Source organism: Pongo pygmaeus, chromosome 3 (assembly GCF_028885625.2).
Source record: "Pongo pygmaeus isolate AG05252 chromosome 3, NHGRI_mPonPyg2-v2.0_pri, whole genome shotgun sequence".
Taxonomy (NCBI): domain Eukaryota; kingdom Metazoa; phylum Chordata; class Mammalia; order Primates; family Hominidae; genus Pongo; species Pongo pygmaeus.
Genome location: NC_072376.2, coordinates 83,397,664 through 83,420,148, shown reverse-complemented (window position 1 = coordinate 83,420,148; position 22,485 = coordinate 83,397,664). Strand labels below are relative to the sequence as shown.

Sequence of the window (22,485 nt, the reverse complement as noted above, 5' to 3'; positions counted from 1 at the left end):
TTATCTTGTGGCTGAACAAAGACTTGAGATAACCTCCTATAAAAAGTACAAACTGAATTGCAAAGTTACATTAAATAATCTGATAGAAGACTAGGGTATGTTTAAAAAGAAATTTTAGAAAGCTAAAGATATTTATCATATGGTATGCTGGTAATTTTAAAAATCAGGTATTAGGAAAAGGACTAGCATAACTATAAGACAAGGCCCAAGTTTCTCATAGGAGGAACATATGGTAGAGAAGAATCTAAAACCAACACAAAGAGGTAATGATAACATAAGAATAAAGGGAAAATAGTTAGAGAATCACTGTGATCATTTGAAAATCATGGTGAAAAAACTATCCCTAGGAAACTAAAGATAAGGCAGGTAGAGGCCACTTGAAACCGGTTTGAGGATAGGATGTAGAGAGCTGGTCCTAGTAAGTTATAGAGAGCTCTATTTTGAGAGGGTAAGATGTTAGCCCTTGCCATTCACCCAGTGATTTTTCTTTAATCTCCTTGTCTTTCTTGATGGCGTTCCTCTACTTCCTCTGCTTCTTTCTCAGAATAAGTCATCTCCTCTCTCTCCTTTTACTTCAGTGTTATCCCTGCACTTCCCCCTCTATTCCCTATGACTGGCCAAAATACAGAAATCAGTGACATTTTTAAAACTCAATTGTTATTCAAAAATAAATATATTCTCCAGGTTTTTTCTTCTTATACATTGCCCTGATTGACTTCTTTTTCATCTGAACTTGTATGAGCCTTTTACTAAGTTAAAGGTTCCCCACTCCCACTCAATCACTAAAGACAGCACCTTCTCTCCATCTGCCAGAAGAGGAAAGCATCTTGGCCACTTCTTCCTGTACACAAAAATGTACAAAGAACATCCTCAAATTTATCCTATTGTATTAACTGCTTAGATGTTTTTACTAATGTCAGAAAGAATCATAAAATAATAGGATAAAAGAGGTTTAAGGAAAATGTAGCATAGACAGATTTCCAAAGTCAGTTTCATGAAGAGCAAAAAATCTATAAACCTTCCAAGTTTGGTTGGAGCATGCAAACAATAGCTCAGAAAACTTTCCGCCACACTTTTCAAAAACTTTGGTTAGCATTCGATCTAACTGAAATGGCCACTGGAATGCCAGCTACCTATCTTCAGTCTTTCTTAACCAGAGTATCTTTTGCTCAAAACCTATATTTAGGAATCAGAGGAGCAAGGAAGAGTATTAGCTGTGTCCGTGTGTGGACATCAATAAAAAATAATCTAAAATCCTTTTGAAACTTTTTTGCCCATCTGCTTGGTTGTTTTGTTTATGGCATTCAGCAGTGTCACAAGAAGTAACAAAGTACAATTAGACAAATAATTGACTTAGGATTTTATAGTTGCTCATGCATGTGTTCTGGATACTGGGTGAATCTGCAGTAAATTTCTAGTTATAGAAACTGCTATTTCCATACCTTGGTAACAGAAATTGCCCTATTTTCTGAGGAAAACAACTTCAGCTTTGAACGAACACAGCTAGCTAGACAGCCCACATGTTTATTGTACATTTGCATCCAGAAGTCATATTTTCCATTACACTTAAATTATTCCTACCCAAAGCCTCATAAATGAAGTAGAATCAGTTAAATATAATTGCTTTATCTTGTGGTCTTTGTGGCAAAATTTTGATAAATGACAAAAAATAATGTTGATACAAATTGTTGAATCACAGTACCATCACCATCAGGAGTAGTTTCTAAGTAAGGATATCATGTGCAACGTGTTTTTTTAAATAATAGAATTCTGCTAATTGGCAAATAGCAAAAGAATAAAACATTCCAGTGATGCTCTTGTTTCAGAATCAGTAAATCATAATCCTGACAAGGGTGCTAAAGTCATCTTATTTCATCTCTGAAAGCAACATGGACCTTCATCTGTATATCTATCCCAGATACACATATAGTACCAACTCTTAAAGTTCTCTATGTAAAAAAAACTCCGCAAACAGCCTCAGTGACACATTCAGTAATTAACAAATATCACTGCCATAAGTAACCTCTTTTATGCTCTATCCTCACTCAACACAGTGGAATATGAACCCTAAATAATCGTAAGCAAAGGCAGGCTTATTCCAACTCAGAAAGCTATACTGTTCTTTAGAGAAATGCCGTCTTATAATATTTTGCATTCCAACACTTACCTGCATGTTTTCATGCATTTTAATATTTTAATATATTTCCCATGAGAAAAAAAATACACAGGTAGCACTTTTATCTCTGTTTTAAAAACATGGACAATTTCTATTTTAATTATGTACAAATTAGTTATTGCAAATTGTAGAACTACAGCATATTCTCTCTTTTCATTTCACCATGATTCAACTCACTCTAGTGGACAGTTCTTTGGTTATTTATATTTTAATCACATTTCAGTAAGGATTTAGGTTGAAGGGACAGCATTTTCTTAACCAAGATAATTGTAAATTTTCTTGGATAGACCAGATTATTTTAACCTAATGGGTAATTTCTGGGCATTTTATTTATCTATCCACTCAACAAATATGCTATTGCAGAACATGATTCAAAAGAAGTATGCAATATTGTCTCTGCCTTTGAGTCTCTAATGATAATACTGAAGAGATGACATACATCTGAATGACAGAGGTAAGTCACCACTTGAAGCATTACAGATCTAAGTATCAGATTGTGTAATGTAGATAATACTTGCTGCAAGAGTTCAAAAACTGGGGAAATTATTATGAGTTCATAAAAATGAACTTAAAGTGGCCTTGCTGAGACACAGTGCACCTATAATTTTCATTAAACTACGTAAAATATTGAAAGTAGCAGAGGAAACTTTGTTACACTGTCGCTTTACTCATTACTTTAAGTAATGATGAGCAATAGAAGGATTGTTTGTTTGCACCGCATGTTCTCAATCATAGGTGGGAATTGAACAATGAGAACACATGGACACAGGAAGGGGAACATCACACACCGGGGCCTGTTGTGGGGTGGGGGAGGGGGGAGGGATAGCATTAGGAGATATACCTAATGCTAAATGACGAGTTAATGGGTGCAGCACACCAACATGGCACATGTATACATAAGTAACTAACCTGCACGTTGTGCACATGTATCCTAGAACTTAAAGTATAACAAAAAAAAAAAAAAAAGAATTGTTGGCTAGATACACAAAACAAGGTCATTTTTCTATTCCCAAAGAAATGACACCCAGGGGGGAAAGGGGAATAAATACTGTTTGCTAGAAAGAAAAAAAAAAGAAGGATTGTTTGTTTGTTATTTAATTAAGGAGAGACTATAGAACTAATATTTTAGATGTCTGGCAGCCTTGTCTGAAATAACTCCCTTCTATTTCAAGGATGAACTTAATGCTGAAATTCCAAATAAGAAGTATTGCCTTAGGAATTCAAAGGAAGTGGCAGACATAAGAGAAACTTTGAAGGAAAAACCAACAGGGCTCAGTGCATGGCTGGCTATGGAAGAAAAAGAACAGAGAAAGATAAAGGATAACTGGGATCTTGATTCTATATTAACCAGGAAAATGGAGACTCCTTGCTCACAACACCTCTATAAAAGTGATGAAAAGTCAAGTAAGACTCCTATCCATGGGAAAGTTATTAAAAGAGCCTAACATTCCTGCCTCCAGATTGTGGTCATGGAAGAATTCCGGAGAATTTATTTATAGAGTAGGCCCGTGGTCCCTCACCCCAACTACTTCTGCATTTATGAGTTCACACTCATAAAGCCCTGAATTTAAATCCCTGGTATTAAGAACTCTTGTTCTTTAAGAATTATTTCCTTCTATATGAAAAAATTCCTAAACAGAATACTATTTCAAGAAGACCCTTGCCAATATCTTTCTTTTTTTCAGTGCATTCAAATCACACACACTCACACAAACTCACAAATACACATGCAAGTTTCCTGCCTTGTAAATTTGAATCCCAAACCACAGGATGTGACCTGCCTTCCGCTTAGGTGGTAATGCCTGTGGCAGATAGTCATTTATACCCCATTTACTTCACTAAAGTAAATTTCACACTGAAATTCTGCACACTATTCTGGTTTTCCCCCATTTTCCACCCTAAGTCACAATCTCTTTTTAGCCCTGAGTACCCCAGCACCTGGAGTACACTAGAACCCTTTGAGGCCTCCTGAACTCATAAGTCACTATAAATAGCAAAAACATCAACTCTCCCATGACACGTGTAAACACACTATTCATAACATCTCATGGCATGATAACATGGAATAACTTTTAGAATAGAATAGCCAGTGGCAACAAGAAATGAATAGTGTAAAATCTGCCATTTGAAGGGCACTTCAAGGTGACTTCAAGAGAGCTGCGTTTCAGAAACTCAAGGCTCTCTAAGAGACTTATGCAGTTAACTGTCTAAAGAAGCAGAAGCACCATGACACAGTCCTCTTGTATTCATCAGCATCACAGAGGAATAAACAACAATTATTTGTACCACACAAAACACAACATTGTTGAGCCAACCCATTGCCACCAAAAACACAAGTATGCCAAATATTTTTCCTTTCTGCACAACACTGCCTCCAAATTGCTGACTTGTCCCACCCAACAGCCCTTCTTAACCAGATTAATTTCACAAAGAAACACAAAGAAAGAGCCAGAAAGAGATCCTTCTTATAAAAGAGAGAACAGCCTATTTGATTTCAGGTGTCCAGAACGGGGAATTACAACTGCCGACTAAATTCAAGGACACCCTTGGTACGCCAAGCCACTTGCTGGTGGCAGTATTCCACAAAAAAGAGCAGCACAAGAGACAGCACCTCTGCCCCTTGAAGTCCTTGTTCCCTTGGTCCTCTCACCTGCCAGCCAACATGCAGACTGACACTCACTGGCAAGATAAAGAGACTGAATTTAGGTTGCTTCTCCCAAATACACCGTTGGGAGCCAAGAGCCAAGCCGACAGCTAAAGCAAAAGAACACCTAGTGAGAATTTGTGGCAGAAAAGACCAGAAGAGCTTAAAGAATAGTGATTATTGTTTACAAGGAATTAAGCTCTACAGAGTTTTAGCCTCAAGTTTTTGGCATTACCTGTGTATGATGGATAGGAAAAGATGAGCTTGAAGAAGGCAATCACAATAACTCAAAATAATAACTGCTAACCATTATTGCTGACTATATGTAGTGCTCACTTCATGTTCAGAATACTATGATTAAAATCGATCATCCCCTTTTTACATATGAGGAAACTAGAGCACAAAGAAGTTAAGTAAATAACCAAGGTTACACTGCTGGTATGAACTGGGATTCAAACTCAAGTAATCTGGCTCAAATATGCACTTTTAACCACTCTGATATGCTCCCATTCCAGTAAAATTACAACACAAGTGTCCCTTCTGAAAAGGCAAACTGTAAGTTTTAAAATATTTTTTAATATAAAAAGCTTTTGTACTCAGATCTAAAGACAAAGTACTTCCTCCTACTTATATAAGGTGAAAAATAGAGAAGAGGATGAAAGAGATGGTATAGTTTTATTGTGTTTGTGTTTTGTTTTTTAAACTGGGACAGGTCTACCTCATTTTCACACATTTCCAAAGCCTTTTCTCCTATACCTAGATCGATTTTTGAGAATACCAATGGCATGTAGAAAATTAAAGAAACCTTACTTTATGGTATCAAAATTAAGGATCTTGCCTGAAAACATTTTAAAAATCAAGAAAAAGTACAAATGTACCGAGAAGTATGAGGTCAGGTTGGGAGGGGTGTGCACTGGGAAAAGGGGAAGTCAAATGACACAACACCAAATATTCTTGGCTCTTATGAAAAGCTACTCTGTTCATTTACCCGGAAGCACCAAACAAAAGCAGCTCCCCATTTCTCTGTTTCAGTTTCCTGAATATAACTGGATCACCAACCAGCATCCATTGTCCCAGGCTCACAGAACAATGTTCACTAGCATAAATCCGTCAGTTCTGGTACACATCCAAAAAGCTAAAAAAGAATACCACAAGACTGAATGAGTGGCTGTATGGACATACCTAGCGCTATGATTCCACAACGGGCAAGACCTGTGTGTGAGAGGCAGTTAGCACCTCCAAGCATGAATGCATGTTCATGCTTGTCAAGAAATATCTTACACATCAGATCAAAATGCTGAACACGATGTTCTGTTTGTAGCTTTGTTTCCTACCATCTTACACATCTTCAGGATCTCTACAGTCACAAAGTAGCCTGTGATGCCCCCATAAGTATCCCTGGACACTAACAAAATGGGAGGCATAGAGGCCAAAACTGTCTAGGCTGGGAAGGTGTGCTGTGTTTCCAAAGCCTATCTCAGCCAGGACCACCTTCCCACCCACTTTTTGGGCAACCCTCAAAGGATGGCAGCTGCTAACTTAGAAAAAAAAAATGCACAGTGGAGGAGGCAAAAGGATTATTTTTAAGAAAGAGCACAATCTAACTTTTCTCTCAACCACCCACTCCACACCACCTCCTCATTCCCTTGTCTCTCCTGCTTGTTCTTCCATTTCGCTTTCCTTCCCCAGCTTCTCTCTCCCCAAGGCTCAGTGCACCACGCTCTCACACACGTTTCCTTCTCTGTGTCCCCAGCTGGGACACCAGCTCTGACGCCACACTGGGAATAGCAGCTGTGAAAGGACTTGGAGCTGCTGCTGAGCTCAGAGGGGGATACGAAGCTAGCTCACTTCCTCCTCAGAGCTCCAAATGTGTAAAAATCAAACACTCATTTATTTTTTAGAAACCCGGTCTTGACACCAAAGCCATGAAGAAAATGGAAAGCGTTAGGTTATAAACCAAATGAACCTGTTAATTATGCCATCTTCTTAATGTGCCTAAATACTGGAAGATATTTCGTTTACTTCTTATAAATGCCCTTTCATGTTTTTGTAGAGACAGGGTCTCACTATATTGCCACAGATGAAGCACAGCAGCTATTCACAGGGGCAATCGTAGAGCACTACAGCTTCAAACTCCTGGGCTCTGATGATCCTCCCACCTCAGCCTCTGGAGTACCTGGGACTATAGGCATGTGCCACGGTGCCAGCTCATGCCACCTTAATATGGCTTCTGAAGGGGGGCTGCCTGCTCTGTGGAACAGTGAGCATTTTTAAGTGTATATGAAAAATTAATGTGCCTTGTGGTTCAGTTTCATCCCTCACCTGTGGTTAACAAGCAGCTCCACACACTTGGGAGTTACCTACCCAGACCAAAATCCCACTTTGGCGATAGACAAAATAATGAGGCACTTTCCAAAGTGGGATAATTAAAAGCGAAGACCAGATTTTATGTGTCAAGGGAGAAAGGCAGGGCAGGGAAATATAAATACGATGTTCCAGGCTTAAAAACAAGAAAATCAGCTGGATCTCTATCTAGGATATAAGAAATATTTAGACCAATTAAAGCAATGCTTACGTCTTTCTCTGTAGTAATTCATTCATTCAGTTACTCCTCAATAAACATGTATGAAGAACATACTATGTGCCAGGCATTGTGCGGCGCCAAAGATAACAAAGTGAACAAGACAACCTGATCTTTGCTCTCATGGAGTTTACAATCTAGCAACAGCTCAAGACAAACCTGTAAGCTCTCAAAAATCACATGTTAAAACATATATTCTGAAGGAGACATAAGGCATTGGGAAAGAATAATGAAGGGGAATCTGCACTAGAGAGAGTAGTAAGGAAACGACTCTCTGAAGAGGTAAAAGACTCTCTGAAGAGGAACAGAAAAACTAACCAAGACAAGAATGGGCTGACCATTTCAGGAAGACAAGTTTGCATGAGCAAAGGCCCTGAGGCAGAAAAGGTTTTAGCACCAAGGAACTCCAATATCAATGTATCTGGAGTAAAGTGAGCAAGGAGAGAATGGCACATCACAGGACTAGAAAGACACTGGGCCATGATGCCCAATGGAGGTTTTATTCTTAGGACAATGGGAAGTTTTCAGCAGAGGAAGGACATGATCCAATTTACACTTTATGATGACCAATGGTGCCTCTCTATGAAGAAATACTTAAAAAGCAGAGACTGCTGCAGTGTCTATGCAAGAGGTGATGATTCCCTGGACAAAAATGTAACCGCAAAACTGAAAAGGAACAGACAAATTCAGATCTATTTTAAATGTTGAACCAACAGAAATCATTGAAGGATTGCATATGAGGGTGAGAGCAAGGAAAGAATCAAAGATGACTCCCATCAAGTTACTATTTATATGTGGGCTTTTTGGTTTTTGTTTTTCTCAGAAGTATAAGCATCACATCAAGCACTGCCAAACACACGTGGGAACCTTGTCTATGGGACGTGATATGTCTATGGACATAAGCAACTCAAACACCACAGGTCACAGAACAACAGAAACTGTTATGTGGCTGTTCTTGAGAGACAATAATAGTATAGTAGGCAAGTATTTCATTAAGTCAGTTTTCCCACAACAATTTTGTCATCATGTTGGTGCCAGAGCCCTATGACTTCCCCCAAAATCATGGAGTTAAATGTCTTTCTATATCTAGGTGCAAAAACTCTGACTTTTAAACAGAACTGTACCAAATAATTAACTACCAATCCATCAAAGCAGCTGAGGATATACAGCAATTTCTAAGAGAATCTTCATGTCAAATTGGATAACTCATATCAAATATGCCAAAGGCATATTAGTGTATAACACTGATCAGCAGGAACAAAACTATAAAATGTATATTTATAAATAATTTTTTTATGATCACTGCACAATTTAGTCCTTAACAACTGTCTCTCCATAGGATCCCTTCAGAAAGCCAGTATACAACATAATGCAGTATTCCCCCAGGAAGAAACCTCTGAGGGGAAAGAGAATGGATTGCCTTGTTTATTTTACATGCTGTATTCAAACTGTCCCCAAATGCCGCAGAATGCAACAGTATTCTATGGTTGATACACATGCGGTCTCAGCATCTTCCTGATCTGTTCATTCCTTATGACCTATCTGAGTGCTGCTGGCACTGTTTCCACTGCCCTTCTCAAAAGCTGATATATAATTTTAATCTCAAAATTCCTGGGCCCATTTGTCTAGGTGAGCATCTCTTTACTTTTTAACATTTATAGTGATGATGCACTCTTGTTCTAATCTGAAGAATGAAAGACAAGTTATAAAAGACACAGAGAGAGAGAGAAAGAGAGAGAGAGTAGAAATCACATGCACAATGGACAGAACACTTGACACTGGCTCAGGCCTTGACAGAGGGACACAGAGTAAATCGAGATAAACGGTAGTCATTTATTTGGAAAAGAATGTTATCTTTTGTTCCTCCAGACTATTAACTGTGCCGTGTTTATGTGCATTTTAAGGCCTTTTCTCAAAACAGACTCCACTACCTTAATCGATACATAAAGGATCCCTTTCAGACAGACTTTCCCCCAGTACTTCAGTGAAAAGTACATAAGTTGAGTCTCCTGCCTTCTGGTCCTTCTAAGTCGTAAATTTATTTCAATGCTTTTAATTTAGATTTCGTGATCCATCTCAAGCTCTCCTCCAAGCTTCTGTCTTTAATTCGATGGTCCACCTGTATTGCTCCTCTTAGCACCGCACTTCTCTAGCTTCCTAAGCCACCTGCTCAGTTCCAACGGTGAGACTATAAAAAATTCACATCACTATGCCTCACACCCTCTTTAATTTAACTCTGTAAATTCACTTTTCAACACCCTTGAGCTGTTCATTCTAATTTGGCCTGTCATCACCTGCAATGACTGAACCCGAGCTTTATCTGTGCCATCCATAATGCATTTTATTGAGGGTCCATATTTCTGCAACTGTAGCAAAGACATGAAGAATGTACAGAGCTCTGCCAACATGAAAAGCTGTCACTGTGTAACTCCTGTTGGGGAATCTTCCAAAATTGGCATGTGTTTCTACTGCACATATTCATTCTCAGTTCAGCCACAATATTTGGCCCATGTAGCCAAATATTCTCCACATTAAAGAAACAAAAAGCAACATAAACATACATCTAAACACACAGCCTATCCTATCACTTGAATCCAAGGGTGTTCTTTGACCTCCTGCTATTCTGCTCTTAGTAACACTTTTATCCAGTATATGACATCTAATACATTCAATATTTTAACAACTGTGTCACTCTACAGACTTCTCTTACAGGATGATTTTCCACAGTTCCTATTTAAATCACTGACCTGGCTCATAACCTGGTTAAATGTCACCTGTAATGCTGACATTTGGTAAGATATGTAAATATATAGACACACACTCTCATCTTCACCTACTGTCTCAATAGAACCTATTTCTAAGCATAAACAATGCAAAAAATTCTTTAAGAGTCTTCCAGTTACTGTTTATTGCTGTAGTTAAATACCATCTGCAATACTACCCTACTACACATAAAAATGTAGAATACACAGCTATGCCTAAACTTTGTCAGGCCTTTTCTGATCAACTCAGAATCTTACCAGATGACCTCCTAGATTAACCTGCCGGTACAAGCAAAGCATCTCCACAGACACTATCCTTTAGAACAGACCATCTCAGTATTACAGTGTCCCTCCCCTTTAGTGACAAGATTCAAAAAGGTGTGCTTCTCAAAGACGTGGGAGTGAGGCAGAGAGAGGCACCAACGCTCAGAGAGTACTCACTGAGAGGTTTTAGGATGCTGCTGCTGGATTCATCAGCGTTTTCAATATCTGATTTGTCAGAGTAGTTCTCAGAGATTCTCTCCTTTTCCTTCTTTTCTTTGTGCCCTGTCTTTCTCTTGTGACGTCTCCTTCTCCTGTAACTCTTCGGCACATGGACTCCGATGTAAATGGTATGGTGGCCTAAGGAAGGTACACAAATCACCAGTCAGTTCAAATCACATTCTCTACTGCAGATAAATTGCACAAGATACACAGATCAGAAGAAAATGTCTATAAATTCAACATTACCATTCTATATTTGACAAACTCTAGAAAAATAAAATTTCCTCCTAATTTTCAATTAGCTTCAGTATAATTCAAGCTAGTGGTTGACACTAGGACTCTGTGAGAGTGTACTCCAATTCTGTCCAGATAGACTACTTTTGTTTAGGAAAACCAAGGAATATCAAACTGGAAATCAGGAATCCTTCATGTTTGTCATACTCTGCCATCAATTAGCTGTCTGACCTTAAGCATGTATCTCTTAACCACTCTGGGCTTCTCAGCATTTCTAGAAGGAGAGACTTAAACTGGGTAATCCCTAGAGGGCCCTCCAGTTTCAGCCTTACATGAGTCTATGATTATACTGGGTAGGGTTAGTGCCTGCTGGAAAAGGAGCTGCTGGCACTGCAAAAATAAAGATTTAACTCAAAGTTCAAAAAGTCATTTTGTTGGGGGTAAGGCTTTACATTAAAACTTTTTTTTTTTTTTTTTTTTACCTAATCAGCAAAATAGAGACTTAGAACTGGGACAAACTGAGAAAAATAAGACATACTTGGAGAAAAGATTTTAGAAATACTCAAACGTTCACACTAGGAAACAGCTAAAATGAATGTCAGCTACAGTGCCATTCTCATTTTTCTTTTTTCGTTTCCAAAAGTTTCTAAAAACTGGTTGTTGCAATGATAAAAATAAACCGAGCCCAGCAAAAATTGCCTTGAAGAGAAGGGCATGAGGAAAAAAGATTGTGAAATGCTTTCAGCTCTCTAGATGGAAGGAGCTGCAAAACTGACAAGCGGTATTATTTTTACAAAATCTAATAAGACAAAAAAGAAAGAAACTCAAAGTTCCACATCATTTTTTAAATTGAAAAACTTCTACTTTCACTTTAAATACAGCATAACTTCTGTATTTTAGGAACTACCATTTCAGAAATAATGTGAACATTTTTTTCTGAACTGCAAATTAGATTAGATTTTCTCATCTATGGGTTTTTTTTCCCATTTCTGGAATTATTCCTTGATGACAACTTTGCAATGCCACAGCCAATATCACGTACCTACATGCAAATACATGTACATACAGTATATATGATACAAACTGTCATGAACTACTTTCCACAGTAACCTACGGGGTATATCTAAAAACACCGTAATTGGCAGGGGTGTTTCCTTACATTGGCAGGCTTAAAAGAATTATATGCTCCTTCAGGAAAGATATTCCAGCTAAGCAACGCAGAACCTAAGTGAATGGGTTAGTATTCAAAAGAAGACATCAGACGCTTGAATGAAGTTGGAGCATCTTTACATAAAGCAGGACCTCCTTCCCAACACACACGCAGCAACTCAGCTACTACAAAACACAATGAAATTCTCCCCACAGAATGTGTGCCAGTGAGAAGCGTATCATGTCTAACCATTTGCAAGCAAATGGTTCTCATGGGAAAGCTATATTATACTAGGAAGTAGGAAATGTCTCAGAAACAATGTGAATTAAGAAACAGTGTCAATTGTTTCCTGTGCTCCAGTTACTGAGGGAGTCCTGAAGTTTTACCTCAAGTCTCAACAATGTAAGTGAGCAAAGCCAACCAATTGCTTCAATAAATCAAACACGAAATGCTTGGTTGTTTTCAAGAAAACACACACAAATTAAGAGGTTGAAAAATTTTTTTAAACCTGTCACATTAAATATTTTCTATTCACCTTATTAAATATGGCAACTAAGCAAAAAATGATAATTAAGCTACATTGCCATATTGATGTTATATAGAAAGATTTTTTAAATTATATTTACCCAAGTCTGCACAGTACATTTGATCAAATCATTTAATAGACAGTCTATATGGGTGGATAAGATGCTAAGGTAAGGTTACTGGCTAGGAAGTGTCATCATTGTCAATCTAATGAAAGAGTTAGGCCAGTTCAGAGAGTGAGCCATCAAACCCTGGAGAGAAATGCACTTGACTTTTTGGAACCTACTTTGAGTTGTCATTATCACATAAGTGGTGCCATTTTGTTCGCATCGTGATGATAGGCATCCTCTCAGCAACAGATTCGGTCTATCCCCATTTCCTCCAACTCCTCCTTCTTGGTTTTCCCTGTGCACTTCCACACAGGTGTGGGAGCTTTCAGAATTGACACTGTACTGTGAAGTGCTATGATGCCCAGATGTCAAGCAGAAATGTGGTTCCTCTCAAGACGTGCCAAATTTTGGGCATTTTAAAATCAGCTTTACTGGGGTGTAATTTATAAACAATAAAATCCACTCATTTTAATGATACAGTCAATGATTTTAGTATATTTACAGAGTTGTGCAATGATCGTCATAATCCAATTTTAGAACATTTCCACCAATCCAAAAAGATCCCTCATATCCATTTGCAGTCACTCTCTGTTCCCACTCCTGTCTAATGCAACCACTCTTGACCATTTTTTAAAACTCGTAGTGATGGCCTCTGCAAAGCTACCATTCTCTGGTACTCATATGGCAATGAACTTTTTGTAGACATCCTTACAGCACAATAAAGTACAATATTCCCTGGATGAGGAAAATATTGCCTTCCAACAACTGCCAGAGGAAATCATGCCACTGAGCTGAGCAATTCAAAACTTAAAGCATCCTCCTCCTCTCACACATGATTGGTAACTAAATTTTCCTTTTCTGTCTTGTGTTCAGGTAGAGGACAAGGAACATGGTTCCATGGTTAAGCAAACCTTGAGGGGCTCAGTGACAGTGCTTTCTGCTCGATCAGTTACTTCTCAGCCTCTCTCACTTCAGCTTCCTTGCCTATAAGAAGAGAGCAAGATAGCCTTGCTTTGGTGGATGGGGTAATATAGACATGCTGTCTCAAAGGGACAATCAAATACTTAATAAGCTATATGTGCCAAGTAACCAAAATACCAAAAGTAAAATTAGCTGCAATGGAAGCTTTCTCACTGCCCCCACAGAATACCTGTCATCATGATCAATAGAAGCATCATTACTGTTGAAAATATGCTATGATTGATGAGAATATCACATGTGGATCTCACTATTTATTTTCATTAAAATCTCTTTACCTGTTTAAGGGATATGTCATGAAGACTGATGACTATTTTTAAAATTATAACTCATAAAATGACTGCAAGTTCTTAGGGGAGTCACAAAGCTGAGGATATAGTATTGTTTTCCCTGTAATATGAAAAGGAGAAACTTGACAGACAAGCTTTGCAACCCAGCAAGGGACTACAAAACAGTGAGACCATTAAAGAATCAGGGATATTTAACCTGCTTCTTATACAGAACATTTGAGGCTGAAAAAAAAAATTCTCCGCTAGAAAACTCAGGAAATACTGCTTCCAAAGGTAATGTAAAAAGGAGGAGTGGAAAAAATTTTAAGAGCTATAATGTATGAGGAAGAAGTGATTGTTTTAAATGTTATCAAAATAAATGTTACATTCTTGCTACTGAAACTTCATGAAGTAAAACTACTGGAATCTACATTTGACAGTGTTCATTTAGGTGTGCTGTCAAAGAGCATTCAGTCCTTGATTTGGCAGTGGCTTCAGTATCATGTGTTCAAATAAATACCCTGCATGCCTTTCTCTGACAGATGGTGCAAGTTCCCAACAAACTCTAAATATCTTGGGAATATCTCCCAATCCCTACCACAGCCAGTACTACTGGAAAGAAAACATGGCTTTCCTGGGTATCTCTGAATGTCAGAAATGATCACTACATGATTCTTGTTTCTTCCCATCCTTACATGCTCCACCCCAGTTGCAAGTAGGAAGTACTATGATGTTAACTCATCCAATTATCCCAATTCCTGAACTATTTCTAACCTAACTTCATACTTCTCATAGTTGCTACAACGTTTTCTGGCAAACAGAAAACTTACACTTAGTAACTCTGGAGCCATTCAAATTAAGGTGGCTTTCACAAATACACATTTTGCTACCAAGGATGATTTAACACTTTGAAGTATGAAAACCTTCAAGCCAGAAAAGGGTTTTAGATCAGCCAAACTACGAATTCTATAGCTGAGTGGATGGTTAACAACATATGCCTCTATATGTAAGACAGATCTATTAGCTCCTTCCTGGGAAACATGTTGCTGTGTTTACTGTACATACAGATGATAGCTATTTAGTGAATGCTTACAAGCATGCCAGGCACTGCGAGGTGTTTTATATCTACCTCCTCATGCAATCCTGCTCCTATCCCCATTGTACAGGTGCAAAAACCACAGTTTGAGGAAGCCAAGGACATTATAACCAGTTAACTTTTTATGAAGTGTTCTCTTCATAAAATCCCACAGGAGAAATATGTCTCTGTTCTCAGTATCAAGACTAGTAGGGTGCTTCATCACTACTTTGATGGTGTGTTCTGTAAAACATACTATATTTATATCATAAATTTAATAACTTATTATGTCGCCTTCCTCATTGGCTGCTAAAAAGAGAGTAGACAAATTTTAGGCAAACCCGTAGTGAGTATATAGAGTTTCATGACATGTATTTTATACACTAACCTCACTCTTCCAACTTTTCAACAGTTACTTTCCCTTCACCGTAAAGCTTTTTGGAATAAGGTAGTATATAATTTTTTAACCTGATATGTCAGTACTGTACTCTATCTAAACGATCACCAAAGGACAGGTAAAATCTTTACCCAGAAGTCTACCTTTCCCCAGCTCCCACCATCCATCCCCTACCTCCAGCTTCTTACATACATCTCTAATTAAACACTGAGGGATGTTCCAGATTTGATTTATAGCCACACCCTTACTCTTTCAGCTGAATTTCTGTTCTCTCCAATTCAAAGCAAAGATTCTACAACATGCAGTATTTTATATACTTCTTTCAGAACTAATCAGCAATATTCCCAAAATATGAGTTAAATACTGCCTTCTCTGGCTTATCTAACATAACCTGGTCTTCTGCCAAGATGCCCAAGACATGTTGTAGCTATTGCCAAGAAGAATGTAGGTAGAACAAAATTAAGAGATTTATTTTTTTTTTATTAAGAAAAGAAAAATGTAGAAGGGGCGGAGACCCTGGATGAGTGACAGAGTAGAGTGCTGCAAAGACTTTACTTGTTGGACCAAAAAAAAATCTCAGTTAAAAGTATATGCATAAGAAAACTTAAACCAAACTATAGTATCAAGTCCAGGCACAGTGGACACTGTGTGGTTAACTTATTTAATAAGAAATGGACAAGTATGTATAATCCTAAACACTTTAATAAAATACAAGTAAATTTTTTTTTTTTTTTTGAGACAAGAGTCTCGCTCTGTTGCCCAGGCTGGAGTGCAGTAGCACGATCTCGGCTCACTGCAGCCTCTGCCTCTCCAGTTCAAGTGATTCTCCTGCCTCAGCCTCCTGAGTATTACAGGCATGTGCCATCATGCCCAACTAATTTTTTTGTATTTTTGGTAGAGGTGGGGTTTCACCATGTTTGCCAGGCTGGTTTCGAACTCCTGACCTCAAGTGATCCACCTACCTTGGCCTCCCAAAGTACTAGGATTACAGGCACAAGCCACCACGCTCAGCCAAAATACAAGTAATTTGTTAGCTTATTATTCTCAAACCCATAAGAGTGTCCATAAGCAGCTCTAGTAAGATACAAGCAAAGTAACATTGCTAATTTACTGGTATAAATACCAGCTCATGAGACGAAAACCCCCTTCAAAAAGCACAGCGTAATTTTGCAGTTACCAGGGGGTAAACCAGCCCTTTATGAAATTTTGCATGAGGGTCCAGACTCAGAACAAGGGATGATTTCTATTTTTATATATTGGATAAGGGCAATTTTTTTACATAAAAAATAATGTATGTGTTTATTAATAGATAATTACATATTACATGTGTAATTTATGTATAGATAATTTTGAATACTGATAAGTAATTTATTTTAATTTTAATGCTACCAATTACACAGGACCAGGCATGCAAGCAAATGGCAAATGTGATGAAAAACAGGGAAATACTTTTCTTCCCACTGAACTGCGCGGGAATTTTATATACTGAAAGCCTCCCAGAAATCCTCAAGGCAACCTGAAGTTCCCCAAGCAAAACTGATAAGAAATCTTAACTTGTTACTTGATGTTCACTGAGCACAGCACTATTAATATTTAATACTGGATGATGATAATAATAGTGATAACAATCTCTAGGCAAGAACTAAGAGCTACAGAATAAAAGGTCTCGAAGGAGACACAAGCTTATGATTGTTAGCTAGACTCCTGTCCTTTAGCTCAGCAAACGTATGCATCTGTCTTCCAAGAGCTCACTTTTAACAAAACAGTTCTATTAATTATAGTCTTAGATGAAGGTGAGGAGCCTAAGACCACATACTGAAGTTAAGCTTCCTTTGAAGTTTCCATTATTAATGGCTGATAATAAAGGCAAAAACTGACTGGCACTCTATAAAGTCTGAATTAGTGAATATGTTTATAGAAATACAACTTTATTATGTTCAGTGATCATCAATTATTTGAAAAGATCTTAGCTAGAAAAACAAGAATTTCCCCTTAAAGTTACTTCAGCAATCTACCTTAAGGAATTAACAAAATTAGAAATCAGGTTACCCTATGTAAACTGCAGTTCCTGAAGAGCTTTTCAATCTTCAAAGTTGATTCTCCAAAATAATGTTAACTTTGCTCTAGCAAAATCTTTTATATCCATATCTGTAGATACAAAACATATCTATATCTATATAATTATATCTATATAGATATAAATTTACCTATACAAATATCTATATATCTCTATATAATCTTTATAGACAGATTATATATAAATATATATTTAATTAATGCACAATCTGAATTAAACAGTCTCCCACTGTGTCTGGTACACAAAGGTGCTGCATAAATGTTGGTCCTATTTCTCCCTTCCCTTTTCAAAGGAGAAAAAACAGAGCACAGTTTTTTCTCATTCCTACCCACCTCCAGCCCTGATAATAACTAACTTGTGAACACTCTTTGTTCTCCAGAACATTCACCTAGAGGAGGGCAAAAGAGTCAACCTCAGACCTATTCTTAACTTGTCCCTTAATCGGCAGTTTTAGCCATCCTACAGAGTTGAGCTCTTCAACAAAGGCAGCACCTTCCATAACCTCAATCTTCCCTAACTCTGTCCAGAAGCAAGGGCTTGGCAATCTCCACCCTGATTTGGGCAAAGTTTCCCCCAGAGCTTTTAATGGCTCACTGCCAATCTGTAGGAAACAGGTCTGTAAGTCCTTTTACTTGCTCCGACGAGACAGAGTAGAGCCAAAAGGCCTAGGAAGGCCAGCACTAGGCAGAACAGTGCTCAGAGTGAACAGAAGTCACCCAACGGGAAGACATGAACCCTCCACTTATCCCGACACCCAGAACCACCCCACACAGGCTGCTGCATTGTAATATGCAGTACACATGCCGTCAGACAAAATCCACCTGTGAGCCAAACACAGAGAACTGACAGTTTCCATAATTTCTCTTTGGTCACCATTTGCACAACTAAATGGGAAGTAGGGTTGGAAGATAAAAAAACAATAGCTGATTCAGTGGTCATTGATAACTGGATTTGCAATTGCAGCCAAAGCGGCAGCTTAGAGAGACACATAAATGCACACATTCACACTCTCATTCCAACCACATTGTCTATCTCTGACTCTATTATGGCTTCTCTTTTTGCAGTGGCCTAAGCCCTGGCTGGGCAATAGGATGAAGAGTCCTTGGTTGCTATAGACAGGTAATCTGCAATATAGTCAATACACTCATGGCTAATCAGGTATCGACTATTTAATATAATATATAAATATTCAATACAATTTTAATATATGTTAATCTAGTATCATAATTATATATCACATATGCAAAACATTACATATGGTTATATATCTTATATTGTATTAGTAGATGAACATATTTTTAAATATTATATATTATATAAAATATTGATGTAAATATTTAATATATTAATTTATATTTGTTATAAAATATAAATATTAAAGTTCACATTATTCCCTTCCCTCATATACACATATGTAGGTAAATGAGATGTAGATAATATCATAGGGCTATAACAATCACCCAGAACTAGGAAAAGTGCTATGAGAGACTTCTGTTAACCTAGAATCCCAGAATCTTCAATACTGTGGTTTTCCACATGCACCCAGGAAAAAGAGGGACGACATTCATTGACACAGCAGCACATAATCATACTTTTAAAGTAGCCTAAAAATCACTTTAACTGGTTCAGCCTCTTCATTTACCAGTGATCTAACTAAAGTCAAATAGCCAGTTAATGACGTATAGAGACTAGGACTCCTAGTGCCCCTGGATATATAAGCCTTCCTTTCCCATTTTTCCACTATCATGGTACCAGTCCTCCGCCCATCCCTCCCATCCTCCACTGTCTGGAAAACACAGCCAAAAGAATAATAACGATTAATCGTTTCAAGTTAGTAATTATTGAGAAGGGAAAAATGGGCTCAGGATTCTCTGGAAATGTTTGTCTTAGGGATATAGAATGACAAACTGAAATCCACAACCCTTAGTTCCATAAACTGCTCCAAAATATGACAATGTTCTAGCAGGGACATCTGTCTTCCCACTTACTACTAGGGGTCATTCAAATGCTGAGGCCAGTCTTGTGTCTTCTTTCCCTCTCACCTCTCTGTAAGCTCTTTCAACACCTTTTATTCCTTTCAGTTCTTTCCACTTCCTGTTCTTCCAGGTGCTTCTCCTAGTTTTCATCCATCTCCCTATCTAAATTCCTTTTCCTCTGCAGAGGGAATCAACCTCAAGCACACTCTTTTGGGATGAGCACAGCCTTGGGAAAGTCAGAACACCTTGATCCTTGTCCTAGTTATTCCAACTCCTACCAATGTTACCTCGAGCAAATCATTTAACTTCTTCATGGTTCCTCTAGCCATCTGTAAGCTGAGAATATTGAACTAAATTTTCTCCAAGATCCTTTCTAATTCTAAAACATCTATAATAATTCCAAATATTTTAATTAGTTAAGTGAAGTGGAGCACATAGAGGGAAAGGCTAAAAGTTTTCTAGCATCACCTCAAAGTCTCTTCCTAACTTCTCATAATGATAGTTTTCTCTTGGGCACTCTTACTCCCAGCTAACCATGACACCCACATTGTTAACAAAAGTTACCAATCACCTTCTTTTTGCCAAATCCAGTAGCTACTATTTAATCCTCATCTTACCGGACTTCAAGGCAGCATTCAGCACTGTCAATCACTAGCTCCTTATTAAAAGCCCTCTTCTCGGCCTCAGAGGCTTCACCCTCTTCCCAGTTTTCCTCCTACTTCTATGACTGCACTTTGTTAATCTCCAAATGTTGGCACCTGCAGAGTCCAATCGAGTCCTCTTCTCACTCCATTCTTTGACGCTGGGCAATATCATCCATTCCTATGGCTTTAAATGCTAGCTATATGCCTAGGACTCCCAGATTTATATCTCCATCCCTGTCCTTCCTTCTTAGTTCCTGCTTGTATAGTCAACTACCGGCTTCAGAGTTCTACTTCGATATCTCACAGGTGCTTCAAATTCAATATATACAAAAGGCTAAACTCCTATCATCCCCCACCACTCTTCCTCCACTGTTCCCCATCTTACAAAATGGTACATGATCCCCCAAATTGCTCATAGAAGAAATCCAGAAGCAGCCATCCCATCCATACATCCACCCATCAATTCAACACATTTGTCTCCATCTTTTTTGTCCTCACTCTTGTCCAGCCCAAAATCATCTCTCAGTTGAATCTTGGCAACAGCTCCCACACTTCCGTCTTTCCCCTCTTGGGACACTGTCTCCATCCAGCAGCCAAAGGAATCTTTTCTAAAATACGAATTTGGTCTTATCACTTCCTTGCTTAAAACCCTCTGCAATGTTTCCTCAGTGCACACTCAATAAAATGCTAATATTTAGCATAACATAAAAGACCTTGAGTTATCTGGGTCCTATCCACCTCAGAACTCTCCCCCTGTTCACATGGTCCAGCTACTGTAGCCTTATTTCTGTTTCTCAAATGGGCCTACCTCTTTCTCACCTCTGGACCTTCACACATGCCTGCCTGGAATGCTTCCCTGATTCTTCACCTAGCAAATTCCTTTCCTCTTTCAGGTCTCAATTTAATGTTATTCTGTAGGAGATATATTCCCTGGCCTTCCACGTAAACTCACCTACGTATGTGATACATCTCTAAAATTACTATATCAACTAACCTTGTGTCCTTAAATAATGGCTGGTTTATTTGACTAAACAATAATCATGGTCCTAGTTACAATGTTATCACATTCAATGATACACATAAGCCTGGAAAAGCAACATATTAGAGGTCACACCTGCAACGGTTCTTACCATTTTGATAGGCTTAAAGAAAAAAAAAAAAAGCATGGTCCATCAGTTACTTAAATTTAGTAAGAAGAGTTAACATAAGTACTAATCAACTAATCTGTTGATTACCAGATATCAGTATTAGCTTTAGTCTGACAGTGTTCTGTTCTGCAGACAATTTAGTCTGACAGTGTTCTGTTCTGTTCTAGTCTGACAGTGTTCTGCAGTCACAGCAACCACTGGTGAGAAAGTGTTGCACATAAAGATAAATTACATGCAACGATTACCTGCAAGGGAGATAATACCTTAAATTTATGGGGTTAATCCTGGGGGATTTCAAATTGCTTTACTTATATTCCTAGAAAAACTAGGAGATGAGAAGTGCAAATTCTATCTCCTTGTACAAAAAACTGAGATTCAGAAATTAAGGAACTTCTTAATGGCTTACTGGAAGTATCAAGGTATTTTTCAGGTATTATCCAAAAATTCTTAAGGCATTTCTAGTAGGTGGCTAAGAAGATGGGTTACTCACTGCACTTTGCATGAAGGAACCATAACCACATGACAATGATTTGCCTTGTATTACCCAGAAAGGCAGTGGCAGACCAGGAACAGAAAAAGGTCCTGAGACTACTGGTCCACGACCATGTTCTCTAAACCATAGAACAGATGGAATAAAAGCGACTAAAAACTTGAATAATCAGATACTAATTTAATTTCTCAAACACACGTATCCATTAGATTCAATCATGGGCTTTCATTCTACCTTGAAGACATTTTCTTTATTTTTCAGTAGGAATCAAATTTCCTGTTGAAAATTTAATAATAATTGGGGGTTGGGTAGTGATTTAACCCATCTATAACAATGTAATTCCATTCCTCTAAAGCTGATATACTGGCCAATACTACTAAAATTTAAAACCTCTTTTTATTCCTGGAAGTTTTTGGCCTGGTAAAAGTTACTGAGCATTCCACCATGAAAATAGTCAATAAAATAATATTTCATGAGGTCTAAGTAGAGTCTCTTCTTCCAAAAATCAACAGAGTATGAAGAAAGGTACACACATTGTATATAGCCCTTTGGATAGCTGCCTTCTAATTCTAACTCTATGGAAAGGCAGAAACAATTTACCAGATTTGAAAACTTTTTAGCTATTCAGAGAAATGAATTATTTAAGTCATCTATACTGCTGATTCAGTGGATGTCACTCACCACCCTCACTACCTTCACCTTTCATCCCACCTGGCAATCAGCAGATCCAGGGATGAATGTTGGAACCTCCCGTGAACCTATGCCA

General features: G+C 38.0%; 1 protein-coding gene across 3 annotated transcripts in view; it reads right to left on the bottom strand.

Annotated features, from left to right (window-relative positions):
• Positions 1-22,485, bottom strand: part of SLC4A4 (solute carrier family 4 member 4) — a 386,161-nt gene that overhangs the window by 301,069 nt on the left and 62,607 nt on the right. For all 3 annotated transcript variants that reach the window (XM_054485495.2, XM_054485497.2, XM_054485496.2), the window contains exon 3: positions 10,605-10,784. In XM_054485495.2, the coding sequence (XP_054341470.1) occupies positions 10,605-10,784 (180 nt within the window). The remainder of the gene's footprint in view (positions 1-10,604; positions 10,785-22,485) is intronic.